Raw genomic sequence first — 27,287 nt, forward strand, 5'->3', positions numbered from 1 at the left:
TGCCCCCCAACAAGAGGGCAAGTGGGGAAAGGAGGTGAAAAACCACACAGATTCCTTTCACTGCTGCGGACCACTCCGCGTGGAGGTTGGTTGGAGAGGAGTTTTTGGATTATCTGTGATTTTCAATAATCCACCTCCTCGACCTCCTAAACCACATATAACTGGAAGCAGAATAAGTTCCTATAACTTTTCACCCATACAAGGCTGTCCACAGTATTCAGGCAGAAAGAACTGCTACGTAAATTGAAAAACGGAGTGTCTGCTTCTTGTGGCTTTCGCGGCCCATTCTCGGAAGGGAAGGGGCAGGGGCCGCGAGGGGGCCCGGTTGGCCGGGGTCGGGCGGGGACCGGAGAAGGGCTCGACGACTCAGAGGGAAACGGAAGGGAGAGGCCCAGAGGAGAGACAGGAGGGGCGAAGCAGGGCCGGGGTGTCGGGGTTCTGCCCCCTGGGTCCCTGGTCTCTCTGAACCCCCCGTCTCAACGCAAAGCCTGAAGCCCCAAGCCCTGGCCTGAGCCTTGAGCTGCAGGGGGGTTGGAGGCAGACTAGCCCCGGACTCTATCTTGCCCACCCCCTTCCTACACCGACACCCTCCTCACCATGCTGACAAAATTACCATTCCTGGAATCTGTCGGAAACCGCCCCCCTTCCCAGCCCACCCGGATCCTCCCACCTCTCCCTCCGAGCTCAGGGGACCCCGGGGTCTGAGAAGGAGAGCTGTGAGCCTAAGGGAACCCCCCGCCCCCCCCCCCCACTTCAGCCTGCTCTTTGGTGGAGCCCGGCAGGTGGGGGAGTTAGGTGTATGTGTGTGTTTGTGTAGTTGGGGACAATCTCACCTCCAGGTCCCCCTTGGTGATGGACTCTTCCTCAACCCGGAACTGCAGGTCTTCAACCTTCCTGTGGGGTCAAAGGACAGTCAAGGGTCAACAACCTCCCCCACACTGGGGCCATCTTGGATGCCTCCAGTGCAATCAACATCAACCGCTCCACCACCGTCAACAATGCCATTACCGTCTCCGTCAATCAATCTGTCGATCAGGAGCGTCTACTGAGCACTTACTGAAGCAAAGCGCTGGACCCAACGTTTGGGAGGGTACGACAGAGTTAGAAGACACAATCCCCACCCTCCGGGAATCTACGGTCTAGTGGGGAAGACAGACATGAAAATAATTTACAGGGAAGAGGAGAGGCTAGAGAATGAAGATAGGGACATAACTGCAGCGGGGGCGGGGAGGGGAGTATCCAAGTGCTAAGGTGATGGAGAAGCTGGGGAGGAAATAGGGTTGGGAAGACGAAAGATTAAACAGGGAAGGCTTCCTGGAGGAGACTGATTTCAGAAAGAAGATGTGGAGAACGGTGGTCTGCCAGATGGGGTGAGGGACAGAGACCCAGGCGGAGGTGGGTGTGGGCAAGAGGTCGGGGGCGAGAGAGATGAGAACGAGGTACGGTGAGTAGGTGCCCTCAGGAGAAGCGAGACGGGCCAACCGGGGTGAGGTGGGAGGGGAACGAGGGCAAGGAGGGAAGCAGCCTGGCCTCCGGGATACAGCATGGGCTCGCGAGTCAGGAGGAGCTGGGTTCTAACCCCAGCTCTGCTACCTGTCTGCTGTGTGACCTTGGGCCTCCGTGCCTCAGTTAAATCATCTGTAAAATGGGAAATGGGATTGTGCCCAACCTGATTAGCTTGTATCTAACCCAGGGCTTAGAATAGTGCCTGGCACATAGCAAGCGCTTAACAGATACCATAGAAAAAAAAAGGCAGATGGCTGATCTGGGGCCTTAAAGCTGGTGGTCAGGGTGGTCTGCATCTGCTTGATGCAGAGAGGAGTGGGCGACTACTGGAGGACTTGGTGGGGAGGCACGCCTGGAACATCTGGACCGTGTCAACTTCTCCTCTGTCAATTCCAGCAACGCTGGGATTTCCTGAGAGAGGGTCAGTGGTCTGTGGCCCTTGGGGCGGGGGTGGGGAGGGGTGGGCAGGGCCCCACTGCCCCCCAGCCCTGGCAGAGGGCACCACACTGACCCCTAGCAGCCCTAGCGCCACCACCTTTAAGGGACCAGTGTTCTAGGGGAGGGTGGAGTTCCCCCCTTTACAGCTCAGTCAGTCGTTCATATTTATCAAGCACTTACCGTGTGCAGAGCACTGTACTATGCACTTGGGAGAGTATAACAACTCCCAACCCCCACAGCACCCCGGTCCTGCCCCCGGCCTGTTGGGTCTGGGCATCTTCCCGGGGGCCATCCCGAGTCGGCCCCCGCGCCAGCTTCCTCGGGTGGATACCTTCTCTCCTCCTCCAGCTGGTTCAGCAGCTCCATCTTCTCCTTCTGCACGCTGTCCACCAGGGCCCGAACTCGCTGCAGACTGGACTCCGCCTCCGAGACATACTGTGCCGGACGGAATCCCCGCCAGAAGGCCATCAGCCACTGCAAGACCCGGGCCGCCTACCACCCCTCCCAGCCGTTGCCCTGCCCTGGCAGGCCCCCGGCACAGTGCCTGAAACTGTGGGAGAAGCAGCGTGGCTTAGTGGATAGAACGCGGGCCTGGGAGTCGGAAGGACCCGGGTTCTAATCTCGGCTCCGCCACTCGTCTGCTGTGTGACCTTGGGTAAGTCACTTTGCTTCTCTGGGCCTCGGTTGCCTCATCTGTTAAATGGGGATTAAGAATGTGATCCCCACGTGGGACAGGGACTGGGTCCAACCTGATTAACGTCTATCTACCCCAGCACTCAGGGCAGTGCTTGGCACATAGTAAGCACTTAACAAGTACCATAATAATTATTATTATTATTATTACTACACCCGACAGTTACCCAGATCAGTGCCCTACCCCAGTGTACAGGTGTCCAGGGGTGACACTCCCAAGAAGGGGTGTCTGCCACCGTGCACTCAAGGCCCGGCCCGGTTTCCCCGGCCCCACCCACCTGTTCGTGCTGGGCCTTGAGCAGAGCGATCTCCTTCTCCACCTCACAGATGTGGCTGGTGGCCTTGGCCACCTCGGCTCGCTCCAGGTCCCGCTCGGCCAGCAGCTGCTCGATGTGCTGCTGCTTCTCCTTCAGGGCCTCCTGCAGGGCCGTCGTGCCCGAGATCTTGCGGGCGTAGCGTGACGAGGTCTCTGTCAGCTGTGGGGGTGAGGCGGGGGGCGGGGGCGTGAGGGCCGGCGGGGGCGGCCCCTGGGGCAGACCGGGCTGGGGGGTGGTAGCGGGCGGGGTGTGGGGCGGCTGGGGTGCGAGGGCAGCCGTCTCCCAAACTGCAGGGGCCGCAGAGTCTCCCAGCCCCCACACCCTGGACTCGCCCCCGGCCAGACCCCAGGCCAACCTCCGGCTGCATACAGAAATGTTCATTCGGCTTCCCCGGGGGTCGGGACGGGGTGGACCACTCTCCCCCTGGTTCCTGTGGGTCTCAAGGCTCTGGGGGCTGAAATGCAGCCACCCCCGGGGAGGAGCGGGACAGCCGCTTCCCGGCGGCCCGTCGCACTGCCCCCTCCCTCCCCCCGGGCCACTGACCAGGCCGCTGCGGCTGGGCCGGCCCCCGACCGAAGAGGCCACGGAGCTGACGGAGCTGATGGAGGAGCTGCTGGGGCTGTGGGTCAGGGCCGAGACCCCCATAGCCATCCGCTTGCTTTTCTTGGCCTTGGCCGGGCTGGTGGACGGGAAGCCGATGCGGACGACCTTGTGGATGGGAGCGAAGAGGCCAAACTTGGGTGGACACTGGAAGTACCTGGGAGGGCAGGAGGGAGGGGTCGCCTATCAGGGCGGCTGGATTAACCCCTCACCCCACCCTCTGAGACTGCTGAGGTTCCTGGGGTCTGGAAGAGCTTCCCACTCCCGCCACCTCCAGGATTTGGGGGTTTGGTTTGGGGCCGGACCAGAGCTGCCCCTGGGAGGAGCAGGCAGAGAAACCACCGGGCCGGACTAAAGAACGCCCGGAGAGTCTGGTTCCAGTTCGCCCCAGGACTGGCACGATGCCCCCAAGATGGCCCCAAATTCCATCTCCTCTTCTAGACCCAGCTTGGGCTATGCAGAAATTCCTGACCTGGCACCAACTCTGAGATGGGGGCAACTTGGGGTGGCTGATGCCACAGGCAGGCAACAAGCTTTCTCCCCTCCCCGTTGCCCTCCCTAATGTCCCAAGACCATTCTCAACTTCCCAGAGTCCCGGAGGGGGCGGGGGAAAGAGGCCGGTGGGGAAGGCCTGGCTTTGCGGAGTAGCACATTGAGTCAGGCAGATGTGGACAGCTGTTCAGGGAGGGTTGACTGATTGATTGGTCAGGGTGGGATTAGCACTGCCGCCTTCCAGGGAAGAGAATAATAATAATATTAACAATAATGATAATAATAACTGGGGTATATGTTAAGCATTTACTATGTGCCGGGCACTATTCTAAAGCGCTGGGCCTTTAGACACAGGTTGGACACAGTCCCTGTCCTGATTGGGCCTCAGGGTCTTTATCCCCATTTTACAGATGAGGTAACTGAAGCACAGAGAAGTTAAGTGACTTACCCAGGGTCACAAAGCAGACATGTGGGGGAGCCAGGATTAGAACCTAAGTCCTTCTGATTCCCTGACCCATGCTCTTATCCACTAGGCCATGCAGACTGTAAGCTTCTTATGGGCAGGGAACACGGCTACCAACTCTGGTGTACTGTATTCTCCCAAGTGCTTAGTACAGTGCTCTAAACACAGTAAGTGCTCAATATTTGTCACTGAATTGTCCTCTCCCCCCACCCCCTTCCTCCTCCTCCCCTCCCTCTCCTGCTCTTCCCTAGATCCCACATGGCTCAGCACGAATTCCTCCTGGGTTTGGATATGGGTGCAGGGCTTGGGGAGCCTCCTACCTGGACCGACTGTCCTGAGCTGGTCCATCAAAATGGTGGGACGGCAGGGGAAGGGAACCAGGACCCCAAACTCCCTGTACTAGGCCGCACTCTTGACCTCAGTTCAAGCCTTTCCCTTGCCCTTGGCCTCTCCATCGCCCCCCGCCCCCTCTCTCCCAGGCCCTCAGTGGTCATTTGTACCTGGTCCCAGCCACGGCCCCGTCGTTCTTGCCCAGGGGCTCGTCCAATTCCACGCCACACCACTCCCCCTTGGCGAAGTCTGTCTCACCCACATAGCGCACCACGCCCGTCTTCGTGCCACCGACCTGTGGGCAGGGCCCGGGAGGCAGGGGGTCAGACAGCATCCATGGGACAAAGGGCCACCAGACCCACAAGGCAAGTAAAGTAGGGGAGTCCCTAGCCACGGAGCGGGGCGGGGATTGGGAGAGCCGGGGACTTGGACCACACACAGATATACACATTCTTTCGTCCACCGGAGCCCGTTCTGTTTCAGTTGCGCCCGGGGCCCCAGGACCAGAGGGCCGAGACTGGAGAAAGCCATGCCCAGGGCCCCAGAGCCCTCTCCCCCTCGGAGGTGATGTTCAGTCCCTGAGCACGTCCTCTCTGAGAAAGCCCTGGAGCCAACCAGGGACACCGGGGGCAATCGGGTGCTCTCCTTGAGACCTTCATGGTTCGGTTTGAATGACCCTACACTCCTGACCCTCCCCTCTCCCTCCCTGACTCTCTCTCAGTGACCCAGCACAGACTTTCCAACACCCTGACTCTCCCCTCTCCCTCCCTGACTCTCCCCCCGTGACCCAGCTTGGACCATCCCACACCCCTGATTCTCCCCTCCCTCTCCCTGACTCTCTAGACTGTAAGCTTGCTGTGAGCAGAGAATGTGTCCATTATAATGTACTCTCCCAAGTGCTTAGTACAGCGCTCTGCACACAGTAATAAATACAACTGACTGAATGACCAACTCTCTCCGAGTGACCCAGCAAAGACCATCCACCAGCCTATCTCGACTCTGCCATTTGTCAGCTGTTGGACTGTGGGCAAGTCACTTCACTTCTCTGGGCCTCAGTTACCTCATCTGTAAAATGGGGATTAACTGTGAGCCTCACGTGGGACAACCTGATGTCCCTGTATCTACTCCAGCGCTTAGAACAGTGCTCTGCACATAGTAAGCGCTTAACAAATACCAACATTATTATTGACTCTCCTCTCCATCCCTCACTCTCCCTCAGTGAACCAGCACACCCATGTGATAGCCCCTTCTCTCTCTGCAGCCACGGATTTAAGCATTCCGGAGAGAGGTGACTGCCCTGTCCTGACTATGACCCGGCTCTACCCCTCCTTCTCCTCAAACCAGGGCAGCTATGGCTCATCTGGCCGGGTGACTGCCCGGTCCTCTCCATCCCAGGAAGGCCAAGCCTTCTCTATCTCTCCTTCAGTCCCCGGACCCTACGAGGTTCCCCCAAACCCTCCGTTCGCAGGCCCCCCTCTCGCACTTTGTCCCAGGCCTCCATCCGTCCGGCCTTCTCTCAGGATCCAACCTCAAAATGGCCAGGCTCAGGGGTCAGGAGGCGCCCTGGGCCCCACCAGGAGAATCATCCTCCATTGTGCTGGTTGTGTGGACCCTCCCAAACGCTTAGTACAGTCTGCCGCGTATAGTAAGCGCTCAATAAGTATGATTGAATGAATAAATGACACGGATCCTGCCCCACCGAGAGCCTTCGTCTGAGAAGGAACTTCTATATCCCAGCCCGCACACTCCGCTCCTTTGATGCTAACCTCCTCACTGGGCCTCGCTCTCACCTGTCCCGCCGTCGTGGCCCACATCCCACCTCTGGCCTGGAACGCCCTCCCCACATCCGCCAAACTAACTCTCTTCCCTGCTTCAAAGCCCAACTGAGAGCTCACCTCCTCCAGGAGGTCTTCCCAGACTGAGCCCTCCCTTTCCCTCTGCTCCTCCTCCCCATCGCCCCTTCTCCCTCCCTCTGCTCTACCCCCTTAATAATAATAATGTTGGTATTTGTTAAGCGCTCACTACGTGCAGAGCACTGTTCCAAGCACTGGGGGAGATACAAGGTAATCAGGTTGTCCCACGTGAGGCTCACAGTTAATCCCCATTTTACAGATGAGAAAACTGAAGCACAGAGACATGAAGTGACTTGCCCACGGTCACACAGCTGGCAAATACTAGTGAATGAAAAGTGGCAGAGTCGGCATTCGAACCCATGACTTCTGACTCCAAAGCCCGGGCTCTTTCCACTGAGCCATGCTGCTTCCCCACAGCACTTGTGTATCTTTGTACATATTTTTCTATTTATTTTATTAATAAATAAATCCCCCTCAACCCCCCTTCCCTCCCCTCAGCTAAGCCCTCTTCTCCCTCCTTCCCCTCTGCTCCTCCCCGTCTCCCTTCCCCTCCCCTCAGCACTGTATTCGTCCGCTCAACTGTATATATTTTCATTACCCTATTTATTTTATTAATGAGATGTACATCACCTTGATTCTATTTATTTGCTATTGTTTTAATGAGATGTTCATCCCCTTGATTCTATTTATTGCTATTGTTTTTGTCTGTCTTCCCCGATTAGACTGTAAGCCCGTCAGAGGGCAAGGACTGTCTCTGTTACCGATTTGTCCATCCCAAGCGCTTAGTACAGTGCTCTGCACATAGCAAGCGCTCAATAAATACTATCGAATGATTGAATATAGAGCTATAATCCCATTGATCTATTTTGATGCTATTGACGCCTGTCTGCTTGTTTTGTCTGTCTCCCCCCTTCTAGATTGGGAGCCCGTTGCTGGGTAGGGATTGTCTCTGTTGCCGAACTGTACTTTTCCAAGCGCTTAGTGCAGTGCTGTGCACAGAGTAAGCGTTCAAGAAATACGATTGAATGAATGAATGAAGAAAGGGGAGGAGGGAGGGAGGTCCGAGCGGAAGGCCTCAGGCCCCGCCCACTCACACCCACGTGGCTCTCAAAGGCCCCGCCCACTCAGGTCACGTGGACCCGAGAGGACGTTCCGGCTCCGCCCCACCCACGTGACTGGCAGGCCCGCCCACGTGCCCAAGTCCCCGCCCACCGCACCCACGTGCCCCACAAGCCACGCCCATCCCATCTCTGGCCACGCCCATCCCGTCCCCGTGGGGCCCCCCCCCCCCAGGCCCCGCCCTTCACGTGAAGGAAGAGGCGGGGCCAGCCTGCGTTTCCCGTTATTATTATTAATAATAATTAATAATAATAATAATAATGTTGGTATTTGTTAAGCGCTTACTATGTGCCAAGCACTGTTCTAAGCTCTGGGGGAGATACAGGGTCATCTGGTCGTCCCACGTGAGGCTCCCAGTCTCAATCCCCATTTCACAGATGAGGTAATAATAATAATGGTATTTGTTAAGCGTTTACTATGTGCAAAGCACTGTTCTAAGCGCTGGGGGGCTACAAGGTGATCAGGTTATCCCACGTGGGGCTCACAGTCTTAATCCCCATTTTACAGATGAGGGAACTGAGGCCCAGAGAAGTTACGTGACTTGCCCAAAGTCACACAGCTGATGAGTGGCAGATCCAGGATTCAAACCCATGACCTCTGACTCCCAAGCCCGGGCTCTTTCCACTGAGCCAAGCTGCTTCTCTGTTATTAAGAAAACCCAGATTTCCAGTTGGGTCTGCAGAGGTCCCGGGGCTGGAGCTGGGGCTGGACAGGCTGACAAATTCAGCCCGAGTCCCTCGGCTTCCCAACAGGGGCTTCCGGCCTCCTATTACCACGCGGGGCGGGAGGAGGGGAGGGGAAAGGGTCCAAGCGCTTAGTGCAGTGCTCTGCACACAATATACGCTTAATAAATACCACTGGTGATGATGGGAGGGGAGGGGGAGAAGGGAGGAGAGGAGTGGAGAGGTGGGGAAAGGAGGGGACAGGTGGGAAGGGGAGGAGGGAAGAGGGGAGAAGAGGGGGAGGGATGGGAGGGAAGGGGGAAGAGAGAGGCAGGAAGAGGGAGAGAGGGGTAGGAAGAGGGAGAGAGGGGTGGGAAGGGGGAGAGAGAGGTGGGAAGGGGGAGAGAGGGGTGGGAAGGGGGAAAGAGGGATGGGAAGGGGGAGAGAGGGATGGGAAGGGGGAGAGAGGGATGGGAAGGGGGAAAAGAGGTGGTAAGGGGAGAGCGGAGGGAAGGGGGAGAGAGAGGAGGGAAGGGGGAAAGAGGGATGGGAAGGGGGAGAGAGGGATGGGAAGGGGGAGACTGAGGAGGGAATGGGGGAGAGAGGTGGGAAAAGGGGCAGGGAGAAGAGGGGAAGTGGGGAGAGGGAAGAGAGTTAGACGGGAGATGGAGAAGAGCTGAGGAGTGGGGAAGAGGGGAGAGGAACAGGGGACGGGTTGTAGGGGAGGGGTCCACACGTGGCGCCGGCCGACCGGCCTCAGCCTCACCAGGACGCGGTCCCCGACGCGCAGGTCCCTGTCGGCCTTCTTGACGGAGCCACTGTCGGAGAGGTTGGAGCCGGACTCGTTGCCGGTCTTCACGGAGTTGCTGAGGACGCTGTCCCGGAGCGGCCCGACCCGGGCGGCCAGGGGCGGGGTGGCGGCCCCCGCGTGCAGCGACAGGTTCTGGGCCGTGAGCGACTCCACCGGGGGCCCGTCCCCACCCGCGCCCTCGGCGGCCGGCTGCCGGGCCAGCTTGGAGGGCCGCGTGAAGATGCCCTGCAGCGGCGGGCACTCGAAGTAGCGCACGCCGCCCACCGCGCCGTCGTTCTTGCCCACGGCGTCGTCCAACACGACGCCCGCCCACTGGCCCGGGGCGAACTGCGTCTCGCCTAGGTAGCGCACGACGCCCGCCTTCACGCCGTTCACCCAGACGCGTTCGCCCAACGCCAAGTCGCCGGGGTCGTCGTCGCCCACCTCGGCCGGCTTCGGGCCCGGCTTCTCCGCGGGCGCCAAGGGGATGGGCGCCTTGTGCAGTGGCGACCCTGGGGAGTGGGGAGAGGGGACGATACGGGCCGATCGGGGGAGTCCGACCTCCCGACTCCCCTCCCCGGGCTCGGAATCCCCCACTTGGGCACCCGCTGGCTGCAGCGGGCCACGCTGGTCACCTACTGTGTGCACAGCACTGTCACGGAGTACTGTAACGGCCCTATCGTGAGCACAGCGCTGCACTTGCTCCCCTGCTCGAAGCAATCTAAGGCAAAGACCAGCCCTCACACCCCACCCGCCCCCCACGGTCAGACCCACCACTCCCCTCACCTTCTTTGGAGCCGCCGGTGGCAACGCCCGAGGCGGCCCCTGTCCCGGCCACTGACCGGCCCACGGGGCTGGCATGTTTGCCCCCACGACTAGGAGTTTTCAGCCCGCTGGGCTTCAACATGCTGGCGGCGGGGCGGGGGGGAGAGGTCAGCATCGGCGGGTGGAGCCGCCCGGAAGTCCGTAGGTGCCCCGGTCACCCTGTTAGGGAGCTGGATGCTGCTGTCCACCTTCCATCCTCACACAACCTCCTGCTGGGATGGGGAGAGACAAGGATGAGGAGAAGCGGGCACGGGACACACACAGACGGGAGCACGGATTACACACAGAGACACAGACAGAGAGCTAACGGGAGAGGGCAGGGACAACCCCAGCCTGGGCTGGTGACCTGGGGGATCTCTGCAAACAAACTCCTCACCATCGGCTTTAAAGCCCTCCACCGCCTTGCCCCCTCCTACCTCACTTTGCTATACTCCTTCTACCACCCGGCCTGCACACTTCGCTCTTCTAGTGCCTCCATCTCACCTGTTTCGACGCCAACCCCTGGTCCACGTCCTGCCTCTGGCCTGGAACGTCCTCCCTACTTTAATCCGACAGTTACCCCCTCCACCTTCTCCCCAAAGCCTTAATGAAGGCATATCTCCTCCGAAAGGCCTTCCCAAACTAAGCACCCCTTTTCCTCTTCTCCCACTCCCTCCTGCGTCACCCTGCCTTGCTCCCTTTACTCTCCTCCCAACCACAGCCCCACAGCTCTTATGTCCATATCTTTAATTTATTTGTATTATAAATTATGTCTGCCCCCCCCCCCCCAGACTGTAAGCTCATTGTGGGCAGGAAATTACTCTGTTTATTGTTATATTCTCCCAAGCGCTTAGTGCTGTGCTCTGAACACAGTAAGCACTCAATAAATACTACTGATTGAATGAATGAATGAAACCCAGAGTACCCACTCTGTGCTCAATGCCTTGTCTGGGCCTCCCCTTTTGTCCCCCTCCCACCCGCCGGCCCCAGCTCCTTCTCACCTGTTCACAGTGGTGTCGACCCCCAAGCCCCAACCTCCTCCCACGTATCTCCCAGCCAACTCTCCTCCAACCGCCACATCCCTTGCCGCCCAGTGGAGAGCTGGGCTTTCCCTATTGCCCCATGGGGGAGCAGAGCTGAGGGCAGTTAGGGTATGAGCATCTCATCGGACCTTTGTTAGCAAAGTGTGAGTGGCCCAAGGGTCCCCCAGGCCTGGGGGCAGGAATAGAGACAAGACATGGTTGCTCCTGTTTGGTGGCTGGGGAAATTGAAGCCTCAGCACTGTGCAAATTCATGACATGTTCCACATTTTTACACCCTGCCTCTGGCCTGGAACGCCCTCCCGCCTCAGATCCGACAATGACTGTCCCCCACCTCAAAGCCTTATTGAAGGCCCATCTCCTCTGAGAGGCCTTCCCAGATTAAGCCCCACTTTTCCTCATCCCCCATTCCCTTCTGCATTGCCCTGCTTTGTTCCCTTTGGTCTTCATCCCTCCCAGCTCCACAGCCCTTATATACATAACTGTCATTTTATTTATTTGTATCGATATCTGCCTGCCCCCGTCTAGACTCTAAGCTACTTGTGGACAGGGAGTGTCACTGTTTATTGTTATACTGTATTTTCATGAATGGCTCAGTACAGTGCTCTGCACACAGTAAGTGCTCAATAAATACTATTGAAGGAATGAATGAATTAAGGACCCTGTCAGAAAGGACAGTGGCCTGTGAGCAGAGGCGGAGTGGGGAGGGGGGCAGGGAGGGGGTCCAGAAGCTGTGGAGGAGGCATGGATGGGCCCCTTGATCTCTGTGCTTGGCACATAGCAAGTACTTAACAAATACTATCATTCTTAATTTTATCTGAGTCCTTCCTCCTGTGGGTAATTTATTTGAGCGGCTCTTACCCTGGCTACAATTGTAAGCACCTTTACGGAAGGAATCGTGCCTACTAACTTGATTTATTGCACTCTCCCAGATGCCCAGCACAGCACTCTGCCCCCGGCAGGCATCTAGCACAGTGCTCTGTACTCGGTGGGCACCCAATATATACCAGTATTTGGAACTAATTTACCACGGGTAAAAACCAGTCATTGCACCCGATGACCTGGCCACTACTTTATTGAGAAAACTGAAACAATCAGAAGTGATCTCCCTAAAATCTCCCCTGCTCTTTGCCACTCCCTCTGTCCTCTCACCCCATCTTCAACTCTCCCATCCTTCCCAGCAGTATCTCAAGATGAGATCTCCTGTCTTCTCTCAAAATCCACCTCCTCCACCTGCATATCTGACCCCAACCCCTACCCTTCGCCCCTTATCAAGGAGTTCTTCCCTCCCTGACCGCCATCATCAACTGTTCACTCTTCAGCTGCTTTTTCCCCACTCTGTCTCCCCTAACCTAAAAAATCCCTTCCTGGACCCTATGGCTCCCTCCAGTTATCACCCCATCTCCCTCGTACCACGCCTCTCGAAAGTCCTTGAGCAAGTTGTCTACACCCACAGTCTCAAGTTCCTCTTCTCTAATTCTCTCCTTGACTTCCTCCCATCTGGTTTCCACAGAAACCACTCTCAAAAGTCACCAATGATCTCCTTCTTGCCAAATCCAACGGCATCTACTCCATCCGAATCCTCCTCGACCTTTCGGTTGCCTTCAACACTGCCGAACAACCTCTTCTCCTGGGAATATTACCCAATCTCGGCTTCTCTGACACCGTCCTCTCCCGGTTCTCTTCCTGTCTGTGCTCACTCATTCTCAGTCTTTCACAGGCTCCTCCTCTGCCTCCCACCCTCGAGCTCCCGCCCCCTACCCCCTCCTCTAGACTGTGAGCTCACTCGGGGAGGGATTGTCACTGTTTATTGTTATATTGTACTTTCCCAAGCTCTTAGTACAGCTTTCTGCACGCGGTAAATGCTTACTAAATAGCATTGAATGAATGAATGTGGGAGTCCCACAGGGTTCAGTCTGGCTCCCCTTCTCTTCTCCATCTACTCGCACTCTCTTGGAGAACTCATCCCCTTCCCTGGCTTCAAGTACCACCTCTATGCAGATGATTCCCAAATCTACATCTCCAGTCCTGATCTCCCTCCCCTCTCTGCAGTCTCAGATCTCCCCCTGCCTTCAAGACATCTCTATTCAGAGGTTCCATCGCCACTTCAAAAATAACATGTCCAAAACAGAGCTCCTTATCTTCCCTTCCAAACCCCATCCTCCCCACTGATTTTCCTGTCAGTGATTTTCCTGTCACTGTAGACAGCACCACCATAAGACCATAACCTTGGTGTTATCCTTGACTCATCGCTCTCATTCAACCCACTAAATCCTGTCGGTTTGACCTTCGCAACATCGCTAAAATCCACCCTTTCCTCTCCATCCAAATTGCTACCATGTTAATCCAAGCATTTACCCTCTCCTGCCTTGATTACTACATCAGCTTCCTCGCTGAGCTCCCCGCCTCCTCTCTCCATTCCAGTCCATATTTCACTCTGCTACCTGGGTCATTTTTCTACAAAAACCTTCAGTCCTCACTCCTCGAAAACTTCCAGTGGTTGCCCGTCCATCTCCGCATCTGACAGAAACTCCTTACCTTAGGCTTTAAAGCATTCAATCACCTTACTCCTCCCACCTCACTTGGCTGCTCTCCTACTTCAATCCAGCCCGCCCACTGCGCTCCTCTACTGCTAACCAATTCACTCTAACTCCAACTCGTCTATCTCACCCACATCCTGCCTTTGACCTGGAACGCCTTCCCTCTACAGATCTGACAATGACTCTCTCCACCTTCAAAGCCTTATAATAATAATAATAGTATCTGTTAAATGCTTACTATGTGCCACGCATTGTTCTAAGCACTGAGCACTACATCTCCTCCAAGAGGCCTTCTCTGACTAAGCCCTCATTTCCTCTTCTCCAACTCTCTTCTGCATCACCCCGATTCGTTCCCGTTATTCACCATCCTGCTCAGCCCCTCAGCACTTACGTCCATATCCATCCCCCTCTAGACTGCAAGCTCACTGTGGGTGGACGATGTGCCTACCAACTCTCTTTTACTGCTGTATTGTACTCTCCCAAGTGCTTAATACAGTGCACACAGTTAGCATTCAAAAAATGCAAGTGACTGATGGATTGATGGGGAGAGATCCTGGGGCTGCGGCAGGATTCCGCAACACAGGGGCCAACCTCCAGTTCATTCATTCATATTTATCAAGCGCTTACCGTGTGCAGAGTAAGCACTTGGGAAAGTACAAGACAACAATAAAGAGTGACAATCCCTGCCCACAATGAGCTCACAGTCCACAGGGGGGAGATAGACATTAATACAAATAGACATTAATATAAATAAAATTACAGATATAAACATCAGTACTGTGGGGCTGGGAGAGAGGGGAAGAGCAAAGGGAGCAAGTCAGGGCGACGCAGAGGGAGTGGGATGAGGTAAAGCGGGGCTTAGTCTGAGAAGGCTTCCTGGAAGAGATGTGCCTTCATTAAGGCTTTGAAGGCGGGGGAGAGTCATTGTCTGATTTGAGGAAGGAGGGTGTACCAGGCCAGAGGAAGGACTTGGGCAGGGGTCGGCGGCGAGATAGGCGAGATGGAGGCACAGTGAGAAGTTTAGCACCAGAGGAGCAAAATATGAGGGCTGGAATTGTAGGAGAGAAGCGAGGTGAGGTAGGAGGAGGCAAGGTGATGGATTGCTTTAAAACCAACGGTGAGGAGTTTCTGTTTCATACGGAGGTGGATAATAATAATAATAATAATGATAATATTTGTTAAGTGCTTACTATGTGCCAAGGACTGTTCTAAGCACTGGGTTAGATACAAGGTAATTAGGTTGTCCCACGTGGGGCTCCCAGTCGTAATCCCCATTTTACAGATGAGGTAACTAAGCCACAGAGAAGTGAAGCGAGTGGCCCAAACTCACGACCTCTGACTCCCAAGCCACTGGAAATTTTTGAGGAGGCGGATGACGTATCCCGAACGTTTCTGTAGAAAGATAAACTGGGCAGCGGAGTGAAGTATGCACTGGAGTAGGGAGAGGTTGGGAGTTCAAGAAGGAGGCTGAAGCAGTAATCTAGCCGGGATAGGATGAGTGATTGCATTAACGTGATAGCAGTTTGGATGGAGAGGAAAGGGCGGATTTTAGTGATGTCGTGAAGATGGGACTGACCGGATTTGGTGACGGATTGAATATGGGGGTTGAATGAGAGAGAGGAGTCAAGGATAATGCCAAGGTTACAGGCTTATGAGACGGGAAGATGGTGGTGCCGTCTACAATGAAGGGAAAGTCCGGGAGAGGACAGGCAGGGTTTGGGTGGGAAGATAAGGAGCTCCGTTTCGGGCACGTTAAGTTTGAGGTGACCGGAGGACATCCAAGTAGAGATGTCTTGAAGGAAGGAGGAGTTGCGAGCCTGGAGAGAGGAAGAGAGATCAGGGAAGAGGATGTAGATTTGGGAATCATCTGCATAGAGATGTAGTCGAAGCCATGGGAGCGAATGAGTTCTCCAAGGGAATGAGTGTAGATGGAGAATAGAAGGGGATTGAGAACTGAGCCTTGAGGGACCCCCACAGTTAAGGGGTGGGAGGCAGAGGAGGAACCCAAGAAGGTGGCTGAGCATGTACGGCCAGAGAGATAAGAGGAGAACCGGGAAAGGACAGAATCGTGAAGTCAAGGTCACTGTTTCCAGGAGAAGGGGGTGGTCGAAGGCAGCTGAGAGGTCGAGGAGGATTGAGATGGAGTAGAAGCCGTTGGATTTGGCAAGAAGGAGTTCACTGGTGTCCTTTGAGAGGGCTGTTTCAGTGGAGCGAAGAGGACAGAAGCCAGATTGGAGGGGGTCCAGGAGAGAATTGGAGGAGAGGAATTTGAGACAGCGGGTGTAGATGAAACACTTCAGGAGTTTGGACAGGAATGGTAGGAAGGAGATGGGGCAATAACTGGAGGGAACCGTGGGGTCAAGGGAAAGCTTTTTTAGGATGGGAGAGACGTGGACATGCTTGAAGGCAGCGGGGAAGAAGCCATCGGAGAGTGAACGGTTGAAGACGGTTGTTAGGGAGGGAAGGGGGGAGGGGGCCAGAGTTTTTATTAGGTGCGAAGGAACAGGGTCCAATGAGCATGTGGAGGGGGTGGCATTTGAGAGGAGGCAGGAGGATTTTCTCTGGAGATACTGCTGGGAAGGATGGGAAAGTTGAAGGGGGGGACAGGAGGAGGAGGGACTGAGGAGGGACTGAGGAGGGACAGGGGCGATTTTAGGGAGCTCACAGCTGATGATGTTAACTTTCTTAAAAAAATAGACCGCCAGGTCACTGGGGGCAAGGGATGGGGGAGGTCACTGGGGAAGGCGGGGGGACATGGGGCCTGAGGAAAGAGTTTAATGTCTGGAACAACTGGCGAGGGCAACGGGCATGAAGGGAAAACGGAAAAGGGAAGAGAAATAGGTTTGCCGGGCAGAGGAGAGGCCAGAGTTAAAGCAAATAAGGAAAAACCTGAAGTGGACAAAGTCGATCTGATATTTAGACTTCCACCAGCAGCGTTCTGCCGGCTCGAGCACAAGAGTGAAGGAGGCGAACTCTGCAGGTGATCCAGGGCTGCGGGTTAGTGGGTTCGAGATCGACGAAGGGATGGGGAGCGAGTGAACTGAGTTCAGTAGAGAGGGTGGTTTTGAGAACGTCTATTTGGTCATCAAGAGTGGGTAGATGGGGTACGGAGGCTAAGTGGGGTGTGATGAGTTGAGCGAATTGGATAGGGTCGAGAGATCGGAGGTCTCTGTAGGGGAATAGCATAGATTTACGGGGAGGAGGAGTAGGGGAGAAGAGGCTAGAGAGAAGGTTGTGGTCAGATAGAGCGGTTCAGTGGTCCCAGCTCAGTGTCTCTCGTGGACCTGGAGGACCCGGCCCGGCCACCCTAGGCCACAGCCCAGAGGCAGGGAGGAGTCAGGGATATTGGCTGCATCCATATCCACCCCTCCCCACTCCCGCAGCCCAGCCCCTCCTGGCCCACTTGCAAAGGCCGCCCACTCCACCGCCACTTCCCATGAGACAGGAGGGGCAGCTTCTGGGAATTCCTCTCCCCTGTTCCAGAGCCTTATTGAAGGCACATCTCCTCCAAGATGCTTTCCCTGACTAAACCCTCCTTTCCTCTTCTCCCACTCCCTTCTCCCTTCCCTCTCCCTGACTTGCTCTCTTTATTCACCCCCAATCTCAGCCCCACAGCACTTACGTCCATATCTGTCATTTATTTCCATTAACGTCTGTCTCCCCCTCTAGACAGTAAGCTCATTGTGGGCAGGGAATGGGTCTATTACTTTATCTTCTCCCAAGCACTTAGTACAGTGCTCTGCACACGGAAAGCGCTCAATAAATATGAGCGACTGACTGACTCTGGGCTGACTGAAGGGCAAGCAATCCTCTATGCTCCCTGGGGTCCTGACTAAGCCTGCTCAGCTCCGACCCCTGGGCTTGAATCCTAGGACAGGGACCCCCGACAGCCCAGCGTGGTCCTGAAAGACCCCTTACCCGGAGCTTGGGGGTGGGCTCGGATCCCTGGGGGGGCGGCGGGTCACGGCGGGGACAGTCTTCAAGGAAGAGGACAATCTAAACCTCGGGCTGCGACAGACTCCACTGCCCACGTGGCCTCTGGATTGGCCCCAAGGTGACCCCGCTGGCCTCGAGAATATCGGCCACCCCTTTGCTTATTTGGAGACCACAGGCTGCAAGTGTAGGCTCTCCCCAAGCCTTCATTTCCTCTTCTCTTTAGAAGAGCAACCTTCTGGGTTGCCCTTGCACTCAGATTTGCACCCTTTATTCCTCCCGCCCTTAGCCCCACAGCACTTACATCCAGATCCATCATTTATTTCTTTATATTCATGTGTGTCTCCCCCTCTAGAATGTAAGCTCGTTGTGGGCAGGGAACGTGTCAGTCTATTGTCATACTGCACTCTCCCAAGCCCCTAGTACAGTGTTCTGCAAACGGTAAGCATTCAGTAAATATGATAAACTTTCCAAGGTAGCCCAAGGGGCCGGCATCAGGACACCCAACAATCTGCAGGGCTTAGAGCGGGTCCCTTGGTGGGGTTGGGGAGGGGGTCCTCGCTCCGGAACCACCACCGTGTATCCCACGGGGGGCCCTGTCAACCCCAAGCTGGCCTGGAGACCCTGCTTTGCCACCTGTCTGCTGTATGATCATGGGCAAGTCACTTCACTTCTCTGGGTCTCAATTCCCTCATCTGTAAAATGGCGACTGAAACTGTGAGTCCCTCGTGGGACACGGACTGTGTCCAACCTGATGAGCTTATATCTACCCCAGCACTTAGTACGGTGCCTGGTACTGACAATAACACCCGCTAGGCGAGACCTGCCCTAAGCCCAGCTGCAGCTCCCGCCTCCCCCGACTCATCGGCTGGACGTAGACGAGTGGACCGGGCCCAGGAGCAGAAGATGCAAGGACAGAGGTGGTGCGGCCCGGTGGAGAGTGCCTGGCGGGGAGCCGGGTGGCCCGGAAGTCCCGGGGTCCGGCCCCGGCTCTGCCTCCTGCCTGCCGGGTGACTCGGACAAGCCGCAGAACCTCTCCAGGTATCATTTCCTCCTCTGCAGAATAACCTCTCCCCTCCCACCTCACCTCGCTAACTCTCCTCCAACACAGCCCGCACGCTCCGCTCCTCTAGCGCTAGCCTTCTCACTGTAGCTCGATCTCGTCTACCTCGCAGCCGACCTCCCACCCACATCCTGCTTATGGCCTGGGACGCCCTCCCTCCTCATATCTGACAGACGGTGACTCTCCCGCCTTCAAAGCTTTATTGAAAGCACCTCTCGTCCAAAAGGCCTTCCCTGACCAAGCTCTCGTTTCCTTTTCTCCAACTCCCTTCTGTGTCGCCCTGGCTTGCTCCCTTTATTCATCCCCCCTCCCGGCCCCACAGCACTTACGTACATATCGGTAATTTATTTTTTCATTCGTTTATTTATGTATATTAACGTCTGTCTCCCCCTCTAGACTGTGAGCTCATTGTGGCCTGGAATGTGTCTGTTTGCTGTTACAATACACTCTCCCAAACACTTAATACTGTGCTTTGCGCACAGGAAGCACTTACTAAATACGATTGAATGAATGATGTCTGTCTCTCCCTATAGGCGGTAAGCTCATTGTGGCCAGGGAATGTGTCTGTTATACTGTTATACTGTACTCTCCCAAGCACTCAGTATAGTGCTCTGCACAATAAGCACTCAGTAAGCACAACCGACTAACTCCCGCCTCAGGATGGCCGTGAGGATCATGAGCTAAGCGCTGGGAAAACCCCAGGGAAATCCAAGGGCCGTGCAAATTCCAGGCGGAACTAAGAGTCGGGGGCGCGGACACCCTGCCAGCCACCAGCCGGCCGGAGGAGCCCTTTAGCCCCCACTTCCTGGCCCGGGCCGGGGAAGGGAGAGGGGACTTTGGCGAGGCCCATGGCCAAGGGAAGCCACGTGGAGAGTGGGGTGAAGAGAAAGGACTTCCCTCTTTCTGCTCGGCGCCCCTCAGTGGACTGTCCTCATAGGAGCAGCCAGGTGGTCCCAGCCCCACTCCCCCGGGAGCCCCCTCCATCCTAACGGGGCAGGTTTCTGCCCCGGAACCAGCCCCTTGCCAAGGGGTGGGAGCGTGGAAACGCCCCCTGCCTGTTTGGTTCGTGGTCGGAGTGGATTAGTCACGGATGCTTTCCTAATGAGGTCGGGGAAGGCGGCCGGCCGAGGCCGAGGTGGGGAGCTGCTACCCGCCTCAGCTTCCTCCCAGACCCGCTCCTCCGCCTTGTTTTCCCGTCGTGGTTGACAACAGCACCGTCCTTCCCCCCTGCTCGGGCCCGGAACTTCGACACTATCCTGGGTTCCTCGCCAAATCCCGTCAGCCCTCCCTCCACACCATCTCCAGAAGCTGCCCCTTCCTCTCCATCCGAACTGTTCCCCCGCCGATCCGAGCCCTGATCCTAACTCGTCTCGACTACTGCATCTGTCTCCTCGGCGACCTCCCTGCCTCCAGCCCCTCCCCAGGCCACACTTCCCTCTGCCACCCAAATCACTTTTCTAAAAAATCATTTTTGGAACATCTCCCCACTCCTCAAAAACCTCCAACGGTTGCCCACTCAACTCCGGATCGAGCGGAAACTCCTCACCATCGGCTTTAAGGCACCCAATCGTCTCTCTTCCCTTACTCATCCACTCCCTTTTCCCGCTATGCCCTAGTTCACACCCTTCGTTCCTCCCAAGCCAGCCTACCGACTGCCTCGATCTCATCCCTCTCACGGCTGACTTCTTGCTTCCGCCTGGCCGGGAATTCCCTCCCCCATCCAATCTGCCAGGCCAACTTGCTCCATCTTCAAAGTCCTTCTAGCGTCATGCATTCATTCATTCGTATTTATTGAATGCTTACTGTGTGCAAAGCTCTGTACTAAGCGCTTGGGAGAGTACGATACACCATAAACAGACAAATCCCCTGCCCATCACGACTTTACAGTCTAGAGGGGGAGGGCGGTGAGCCACCGGGAAAAAGGCCGGACTCATGAGTGGAAAGCCGGAAGACCTATCTTCCCCGTCCCGTGTTCGGCCCTAGATCCGGAGTCTGGCCGCCACAGAGACCCCGTCCTCTGGCAGAGGAGTCCTCGGGAGCTAACCCCTCCGGGACAGGATGTCCCCCGCTGGCCCTCCCCGTCCGGCCCCCCACAACATTCACTCCATCGGGAGGCCTTCCCTGATTAAATTTTCCCCCGGCCACCTGTGCATTTAAGTTTTCACAACCTCCCATAGCAGTTACGTATTCATTCAATCGTATTTTTTGACCGCTTACTCTATGCAGCGCATTGTACTAAGTGCTAGGGAAAAGAGAATACAACAAGAAGCAGTGACATCATCTCCCACCAGGACTCACAGTATAGAGTGGAGGAGACAGACATCAATACAAATAAATAAAATGACAGACATATACATAAGTGGTTTGGGGCTGGGAGGGGGGAAGAGCAAAGGGAACAAGTCAGGGTGACACAGAAGGGAGTGGGAGCTGAAGAAAAGTGGGGCTTCATCTGGGAAGGCCTCTTGGAGGAGATGATAATAATAATAATAATGGCATTTGTTAAGCGTTTACTACGTGCCAGGCACCGTATTAAACGCCGGGGTGGATAAAAGTAAATCGGGTTGGACACAATTCCCATCCCACGTGGGGCTCACAGTCTCCGTCCCCATTTTTCAAGTGAGGGAACTGAGGCCCAGAGAAGTGGAAAGACTTGCCCAAGGTGACACAGCAGACAAGTGGCAGAGCTGGGATTAGAACTCAGGACCTTGTGACTCCCGGGCCCGGGCTCCAGCCATTACGCCGTGGGCCTTCAATAAGGCTTTGAGGCAGGGGAAGATGGTTGGTATCCAGCTCACGCTCCCTATCGGTGGAGGCCTGGCTCATGTCCGCATCCTCTTTCCCTTCCTCCTCCTCTCCATAATTTCTTTCAGTGTCTGCCTCCCCGGCTAGACCGTCAGCTCCTTGAGGGCAGGGATCCTGGCTGCCAACTCTCTTGCCCCCTCCCAGGTGCTCACTACAGCCCTCTGCCCACAGTAGAAGCTCAGTAAATAGCACGGATGGGTGGATGAAAAGTCACTGACCTCAGCCACCTCATCGGCATGGGGCCACCAGTCTGGGTGGCCCCGGGCTGAGATGAGCGGACGGCAGCGGACCTGGGACAGCGGGGATGTTGGGGGTACTTCCGGTCGTAGATCCAGCCCCAGGGAAGGGAATTTCCGCCTCGTCGGCCCCTCCCCTGGAGTGGAGTGCCGGCAGGATACCCCCAAGCCTCAGAGGGAGAGAAGGCCGATGGCTGCCTCCGCGGGCAACCCCAAGGTCAAGGAATTTTAGGTCCCCAGGACACAGGCAGAGAAAGCCCGGGGTCGGGATACAACCCCAGGGCCACGGTCCATAATAATAATAACTGCGGTATTTGTTAAGTGCTTGCTACGTGTCAGGCACTGCACTAATCACTGGGATAGATACATGATGATCAGGTCCCACAGGAGGATCCACAGTCTAAGTAGGAAGGGAGTACAGGTACTGAATCCCTATTTTGCAGAGGAGGGAACTGAGGCCCAGAGATAGCAAGTGACTTGACCGAGATCACACAGCAGATGAATGGCAAAGCCAGGATTAGAACCCAGATCCTCTGACTCCCAGGCCTGGTCTCTTTCCACTACGCCCCGCTGCTTCCCCATAGATCATGATACCATAGAGCGTGTCACCTCTTCTCCCCATACCCCCCGCCCAACGCAGTCCAGGGTCGGGGTACGGGCTCAGGGCCACAGTCAATAGATCACGAAACCTGTTCTCTCCAGCCCCCCACTCAGCCCAACCCAGGGGTGGCATTGGCTAATTCAATCCACCTCACAATCCATCCATGGATGGTATTTACTGAGTGCACAGCACTCTACCTTGCTCTTCAGAGAGTACAACGGGGTAGAGACACATTTCCCACCCTTGAGAAGATTACGGTCTGGTGGAAGAGTCACACTGGGATGAGTGATTTACAAATAGAGGGAGAAAGAAGAATATCCCGGGAATAACAGGAGTCGACTACGTCAGGATGAGGCCCATCTCCAAGAGGCCTTCCGAGACTAAGCCCTCCTTTCCTCTTCTCCCATTCCCTTCCGCGTCGCCCTGACTTGCTCCCCTTATTCATCCCCCCGACCCCAACCCCATAGCACTTAGGTCCATATCTGTCATTGATTTCTTTATATTCATGTCTGCCCACCCCCCTCTAGACTGTAAGCTCATTGTGGGCAGGGACTGTCTGTTTATTGTTCTATTGTACTCTCCCCAGAGCTTAGTACAATGCTCTGCACACAGTAAGTACTCGATAAACACAGCTGAATGAACGACCTCTCCCTCCTTCAAGCAGTGTCTGGACCGCCCCCACCCCATTCATTCATTCATTCATTCATATTTATTGAATGCTTCCTGGGTGCAGAACACTGTACTAAGCGCTTGGGAAAGTACAATACAATGATAAACAGTGACATTCCCTGTCCAGTCCTTCAAACCCAGTTGGTGAGGGGTAGGGAACCCGGTGTCCTGCTCTTCCTGACCCCCCCGGGGTTCTGGGCAGCGGGCCAGCGCAGCGTACCTCTAAATGACTCCCCTCGCTGCCCCAGTGCCAGCAGAGAGGTCGCGGCTCAGAAGCCTCGTCCCCAACCGGGCCGGGCCGGGCCCGGCCCGGATATGGTCCTGTGTTCCCATCGCCCACCCGGGATTCTCACTTCCGTCCCCAGGGGGAAGAGTGTGGCATAGGGGGACAGAGCCCAGGCCTGAGAATCAGAAGGTCATGGGTTCTAATCCCGGCTCTGCAACTTGTCTGCAGTGTGGCCTTGGGCAGGTCACTTCACTTCTCTGTGCCTCAGTTACCTCGTCCGTAAAACGGGGAATAAGTCGGTGAGCCCCATGTGGGACGGGGACTGTGTCCAACCCGATTTGCTTGAATTGCCCCAAGCGTTTAGTACAGTGCCCGGTACATAGTAAGCCCATAACACCACAGTTACCATTATTATTCACTTCCCTCTGCTCCCGAGTCCCGCAGCTCCAAATCGGAAACTGGAGACCCTTGGCAGTTCTGCTGCTTCCGCAAAATTTCTCCAAGGGTCTTTGCGCACACGCCTCCCGATATATGACCATATATGATCATCTATATATCTCTATATATGATAGAATCCTTCAGGGCCACCAGTGACCACTGTGGGTGGGGGAAATGGCCCTACAGGGGCCAAGAGCAAGAGGGGAAGGGGGATAAATGGGGAAGGGAGACTGAGGACTGAGTGGGAGGGAGGGATGGAGAGAAGAAGGGCCGAGTAACTACAGGGCTCAATTTTCATCCCGAATGCCGGACGCTCGGAGCCCACAAGAAAGCCCGGGCAACCAAAAGGCCTTGATTGGATCCAACCGGATCCACTGATGCTCCTCACACATCAAGCACAAAGTAACTGAGACCGAGACCTCTTTATCTTGGACCAACCCTGGACCGAGGAGCAAGGGAGAGGACCAAAAGCGGGGAGGCTAGCCGGGCACACGGAGAATCGCAAAACCCAGAACGGGATCGTCCAGACCTTGAGATGCCATGCCTTAGGTGCCAGTGGTCAGCAGGCGGGCACCGCCTCCTGGGCCACGGGGTGCCCAGCTGACACAGGAGTCCGGCGAGGCGAGCCGTGGCCCCCCGTGTCCGTGGCACCCGCCGCGCCCGGAGACGGGACCGGGCCACGGGCACGGCTTCGCCGGAGGTCCCGGCGGCTCTGCTGCGGGCAGGCAGCAGGATGGGGGCAGAGGGAGGAACAAGGCAGGAAGGGCAGGGAGAAGGGCCCAGACCTGCCCTCGGGGCCCCCATACCGGCCACGATGGGCGGCGGGGCTCGTGGCAGAAACGTCATCACACCGGCGCCAAAAATCAAAGGCGGCCAAACCGTCAGAGGTGGGTGAAGGTCTCCCGTCCCCCCAGGGCAGGAGGGCCGGAAGAGTCCGGTGGGATGGTGCCAGCCCCGGAACCAGGGCACGCGGGACTGCCATGATGGTTAGCTCTGACAATAGGGGCAAGCCTGCACGTGGGAGGCGTGTACACCGGGGTGGGGAGGGGGGCGGAAATAACACACGGGCACACGCCACACACGTGGTCGGCGAACATCAGGTACGGTGGGCTCTCCTGCCCGTGTCCTGCACGAGCCTCTCCCCATACAGATATCCACCTGGGCGGGGCACCCCCCACAAGCATTTCCTCACCCCTACATGTACCCCAGGCTACCCTGCGGTCAACCCCATCCCGGGGTCCCACGTCCCCTTCCCTGCCCGGCCAAGGCAGGGACGGGTCGCTCTGCTCCGGCCCCCGGTACAACTGCAGGGTCTGAAGGGCCGGGGCCGGGGCAGGCGGTGGGGGACGGGCGATTCCTTCTCCCACGGCTCGTTTCCCATTTTGCAGTGGGGTAAACTGAGGCTCGCCGGATCCCAGGGTCCGGTAGGGCAGGCCAAGGGTCCCGGGGTTAACCCATCCGTGACCCTCTGCTGGCCCGAGTCCCGGTCCCCAGCGTCTCCATCCCGGGGATTGGGGACGGGAACCGGGGAGCGGGTTGTGGATCATCAGACCGGCCCCCTCCCCATCTGGGATCTGCCCCCCACCCCCCGCCCTGTTTTCAGGCTGGTCCCCCCGGGCCCGGGCCCCTAAACAGGGCGGTGGATTCTGCTGCCTCACATCCCTGGGGGGAGCCTCCACGGTCCAGCTCCTGGACCTCGGCCAACAGGGCGTCTGGCCTCGTCCGGGGAGCCTTGGCCTTGCCCGGGAAGCCCCTGGTCCCGTCCGGGGAGCCCCGGCCCAGGCCGGGGAGCACTGTGGGGTGAGCAGTGGGTCCGGGGAGCACCGTGGGGCCGGTGGCTGAAGCCATCCCCGTCCCCGGCAGCGGCCGGTCCTCCTCCGGCTTCTGCCTGCGGACCCCCCAAGCCCCCGCCCCACCCCCGGACTCCGCACGGCTCCCCAGGCCCCGGGCCCACAGAAGGGGCCGGGAGGGGAGAGGATGGGAGGGGACAGGAGAGGAGGGGAACCTCCAGGGGAGCCCCCGGGCCCAAGGCCCCCGCCCGCCTCCCGGGCCCGGGCACCGGACGAGGCTTTGCTTTGGACCCCGGCGTCCGGCGAGCCCCGGCCCCCTCCCCATCCCGGGACCCCCGCCGCCCCCTCCCCAGCCCCAACCCCGCCCGGCTTTGTGGCGGCCCCTCCGCGCCCCCTCCCCGTCCCATCTTACCTCCGTCCTCCCGCAGCCAAACCGGGCCGGGGGTCGGGGCCGGGGGATGGGGGATGGGGGATGGGGGCCGGGGGATGGGGGCCGGGTGGGGCGGGGCGCGGGGCCTGGGCGGGGCCGCCCCCTCCCTTCGCCCTGCTCCTCCTCCTCCGGGCGGGCCTCGGGCCTCCGGCCGCTCCCCGCAGCCCCCCGGGCCGGGAGTAGGGCTGGGGGTGGGGGTGGGACCTGGAGGGGCTGCGGAGGGCCGTGTGTGTCCGTCCCGTCCCGGCCCCCCCCCCCCCCCGCCGCCGCCGGGCACCGCGGCGATCGGCGCCGAGGATGCGGGTGGGAACAAAAGGGGCGGCGGCGGGAGGGGGAGGGGGAGGAGGGAGGAGGGAGGAAGAGAGAGGGAGGGGGAGGAGGGAGGAGGAGGGAGGCAGGAGAAGGGGGGGAGGAAAGGGGAAGAGGAGGGAGGGGAAGGAAGGGGGATGAGGAGGGAGGGGGAAGGAAGGGGAGGAGGAGGGAGAGGGAGGAGGAGGGAGGGGGAAGAGGAGGGAGGAGGAGGGAGGGGGAAGGAAGGGGGGAGGAGGAGGGAGAGGGAAGAGGAGGAGGGGGGTGGGGGGGAGGAGGGAGAGGGAGCGGGGAAGTAAGAGGAGGAAGGGGGGGAGGGTCGGGGTTGCGGGGGGCGTGTGAAGGCGGCTCCTCCTGCAGCGCTTTGTGGGGCTGCGCGCCCCCGCCCCACCGAGCCTCCGAGGCCCCGCGACACCGCCGCCGCCACCCCCCCCCCCCAAACACCCTCCCCCCCTTCTATTCACACGTCACCCCTTCTATTTCCAAGGGGGCCATGCCAATCCCACTCTTCATTATTTTAAATGATTATCGATAAACTGGTACTCATCCCATTGCCATCCTTGAATTCCTTATGGTTTTCTTCTACTGACAGACATCAGCGCGAATAGTCATCGATATAAATACTTTTACATTTAGTTTATAGTAGATATTCGTTTCTATCGACGCCTCTCTATTTGCAGGCCAAGCCCCCCCTTTTCCTCAGCTCCCCCTCCCTTCCGCGTCACCACGACCCCCTCCTTCTGCTCTCCCCCACCCCGGCCCCCCAATCCTTAGGTATATATCTACAATTCTACCGATATCTATTGATACCCGTTTACTCGAATCGATGTCCGTCTCTCCCCCTCTAGGCCGTGAGCCCGTCGTGGGCTGGGATTGTCTCTCTCTTGCTCCAATGATAATAATGTCGGTATTTGTTAAGCGCTTACTATGTGCCGAGCACTGTTCTAAGCGCTGGGGTAGATACAGGGTCATCAGGTTGTCCCGTGTGGGGCTCACGGTTTTAATCCCCATTTTACAGATGAGGTAACCGAGGCACAGAGAAGTGAAGTGGACTTGCCCACGGTCACACAACTGACACAAGTGGCGGGGCGGGGGGATTCAAACCCATGACCTCTGACTCCCGTGCCCGTGCTCTTTCCCCTG

The 27,287-nt window shown here is 57.3% G+C and overlaps 1 protein-coding gene across 3 annotated transcripts in view; it reads right to left on the reverse strand.

The window, feature by feature from the left end:
- Positions 1-25,874, reverse strand: part of CLIP2 (CAP-Gly domain containing linker protein 2) — a 39,712-nt gene extending 13,838 nt beyond the window's left edge. For 2 of the 3 annotated variants that reach the window (XM_029082350.1, XM_029082348.1), the window contains exons 1-8: positions 25,818-25,874; positions 10,050-10,300; positions 9,240-9,775; positions 5,010-5,134; positions 3,498-3,711; positions 2,916-3,113; positions 2,276-2,379; positions 834-894 (exon numbers count right to left, since the gene is read on the reverse strand). In XM_029082350.1, coding sequence (XP_028938183.1) covers positions 834-894; positions 2,276-2,379; positions 2,916-3,113; positions 3,498-3,711; positions 5,010-5,134; positions 9,240-9,775; positions 10,050-10,203 — 1,392 coding nt within the window. In that variant the 5' untranslated portion in view covers positions 10,204-10,300; positions 25,818-25,874. The remainder of the gene's footprint in view (positions 1-833; positions 895-2,275; positions 2,380-2,915; positions 3,114-3,497; positions 3,712-5,009; positions 5,135-9,239; positions 9,776-10,049; positions 10,301-25,817) is intronic. The other variant, XM_029082349.2, reaches the window with a different exon arrangement.
- Positions 25,875-27,287: the final 1,413 nt, after the last annotated feature.

This window comes from Ornithorhynchus anatinus, chromosome 17, assembly GCF_004115215.2.
Source record: "Ornithorhynchus anatinus isolate Pmale09 chromosome 17, mOrnAna1.pri.v4, whole genome shotgun sequence".
Classification (NCBI taxonomy): Eukaryota; Metazoa; Chordata; class Mammalia; order Monotremata; family Ornithorhynchidae; genus Ornithorhynchus; species Ornithorhynchus anatinus.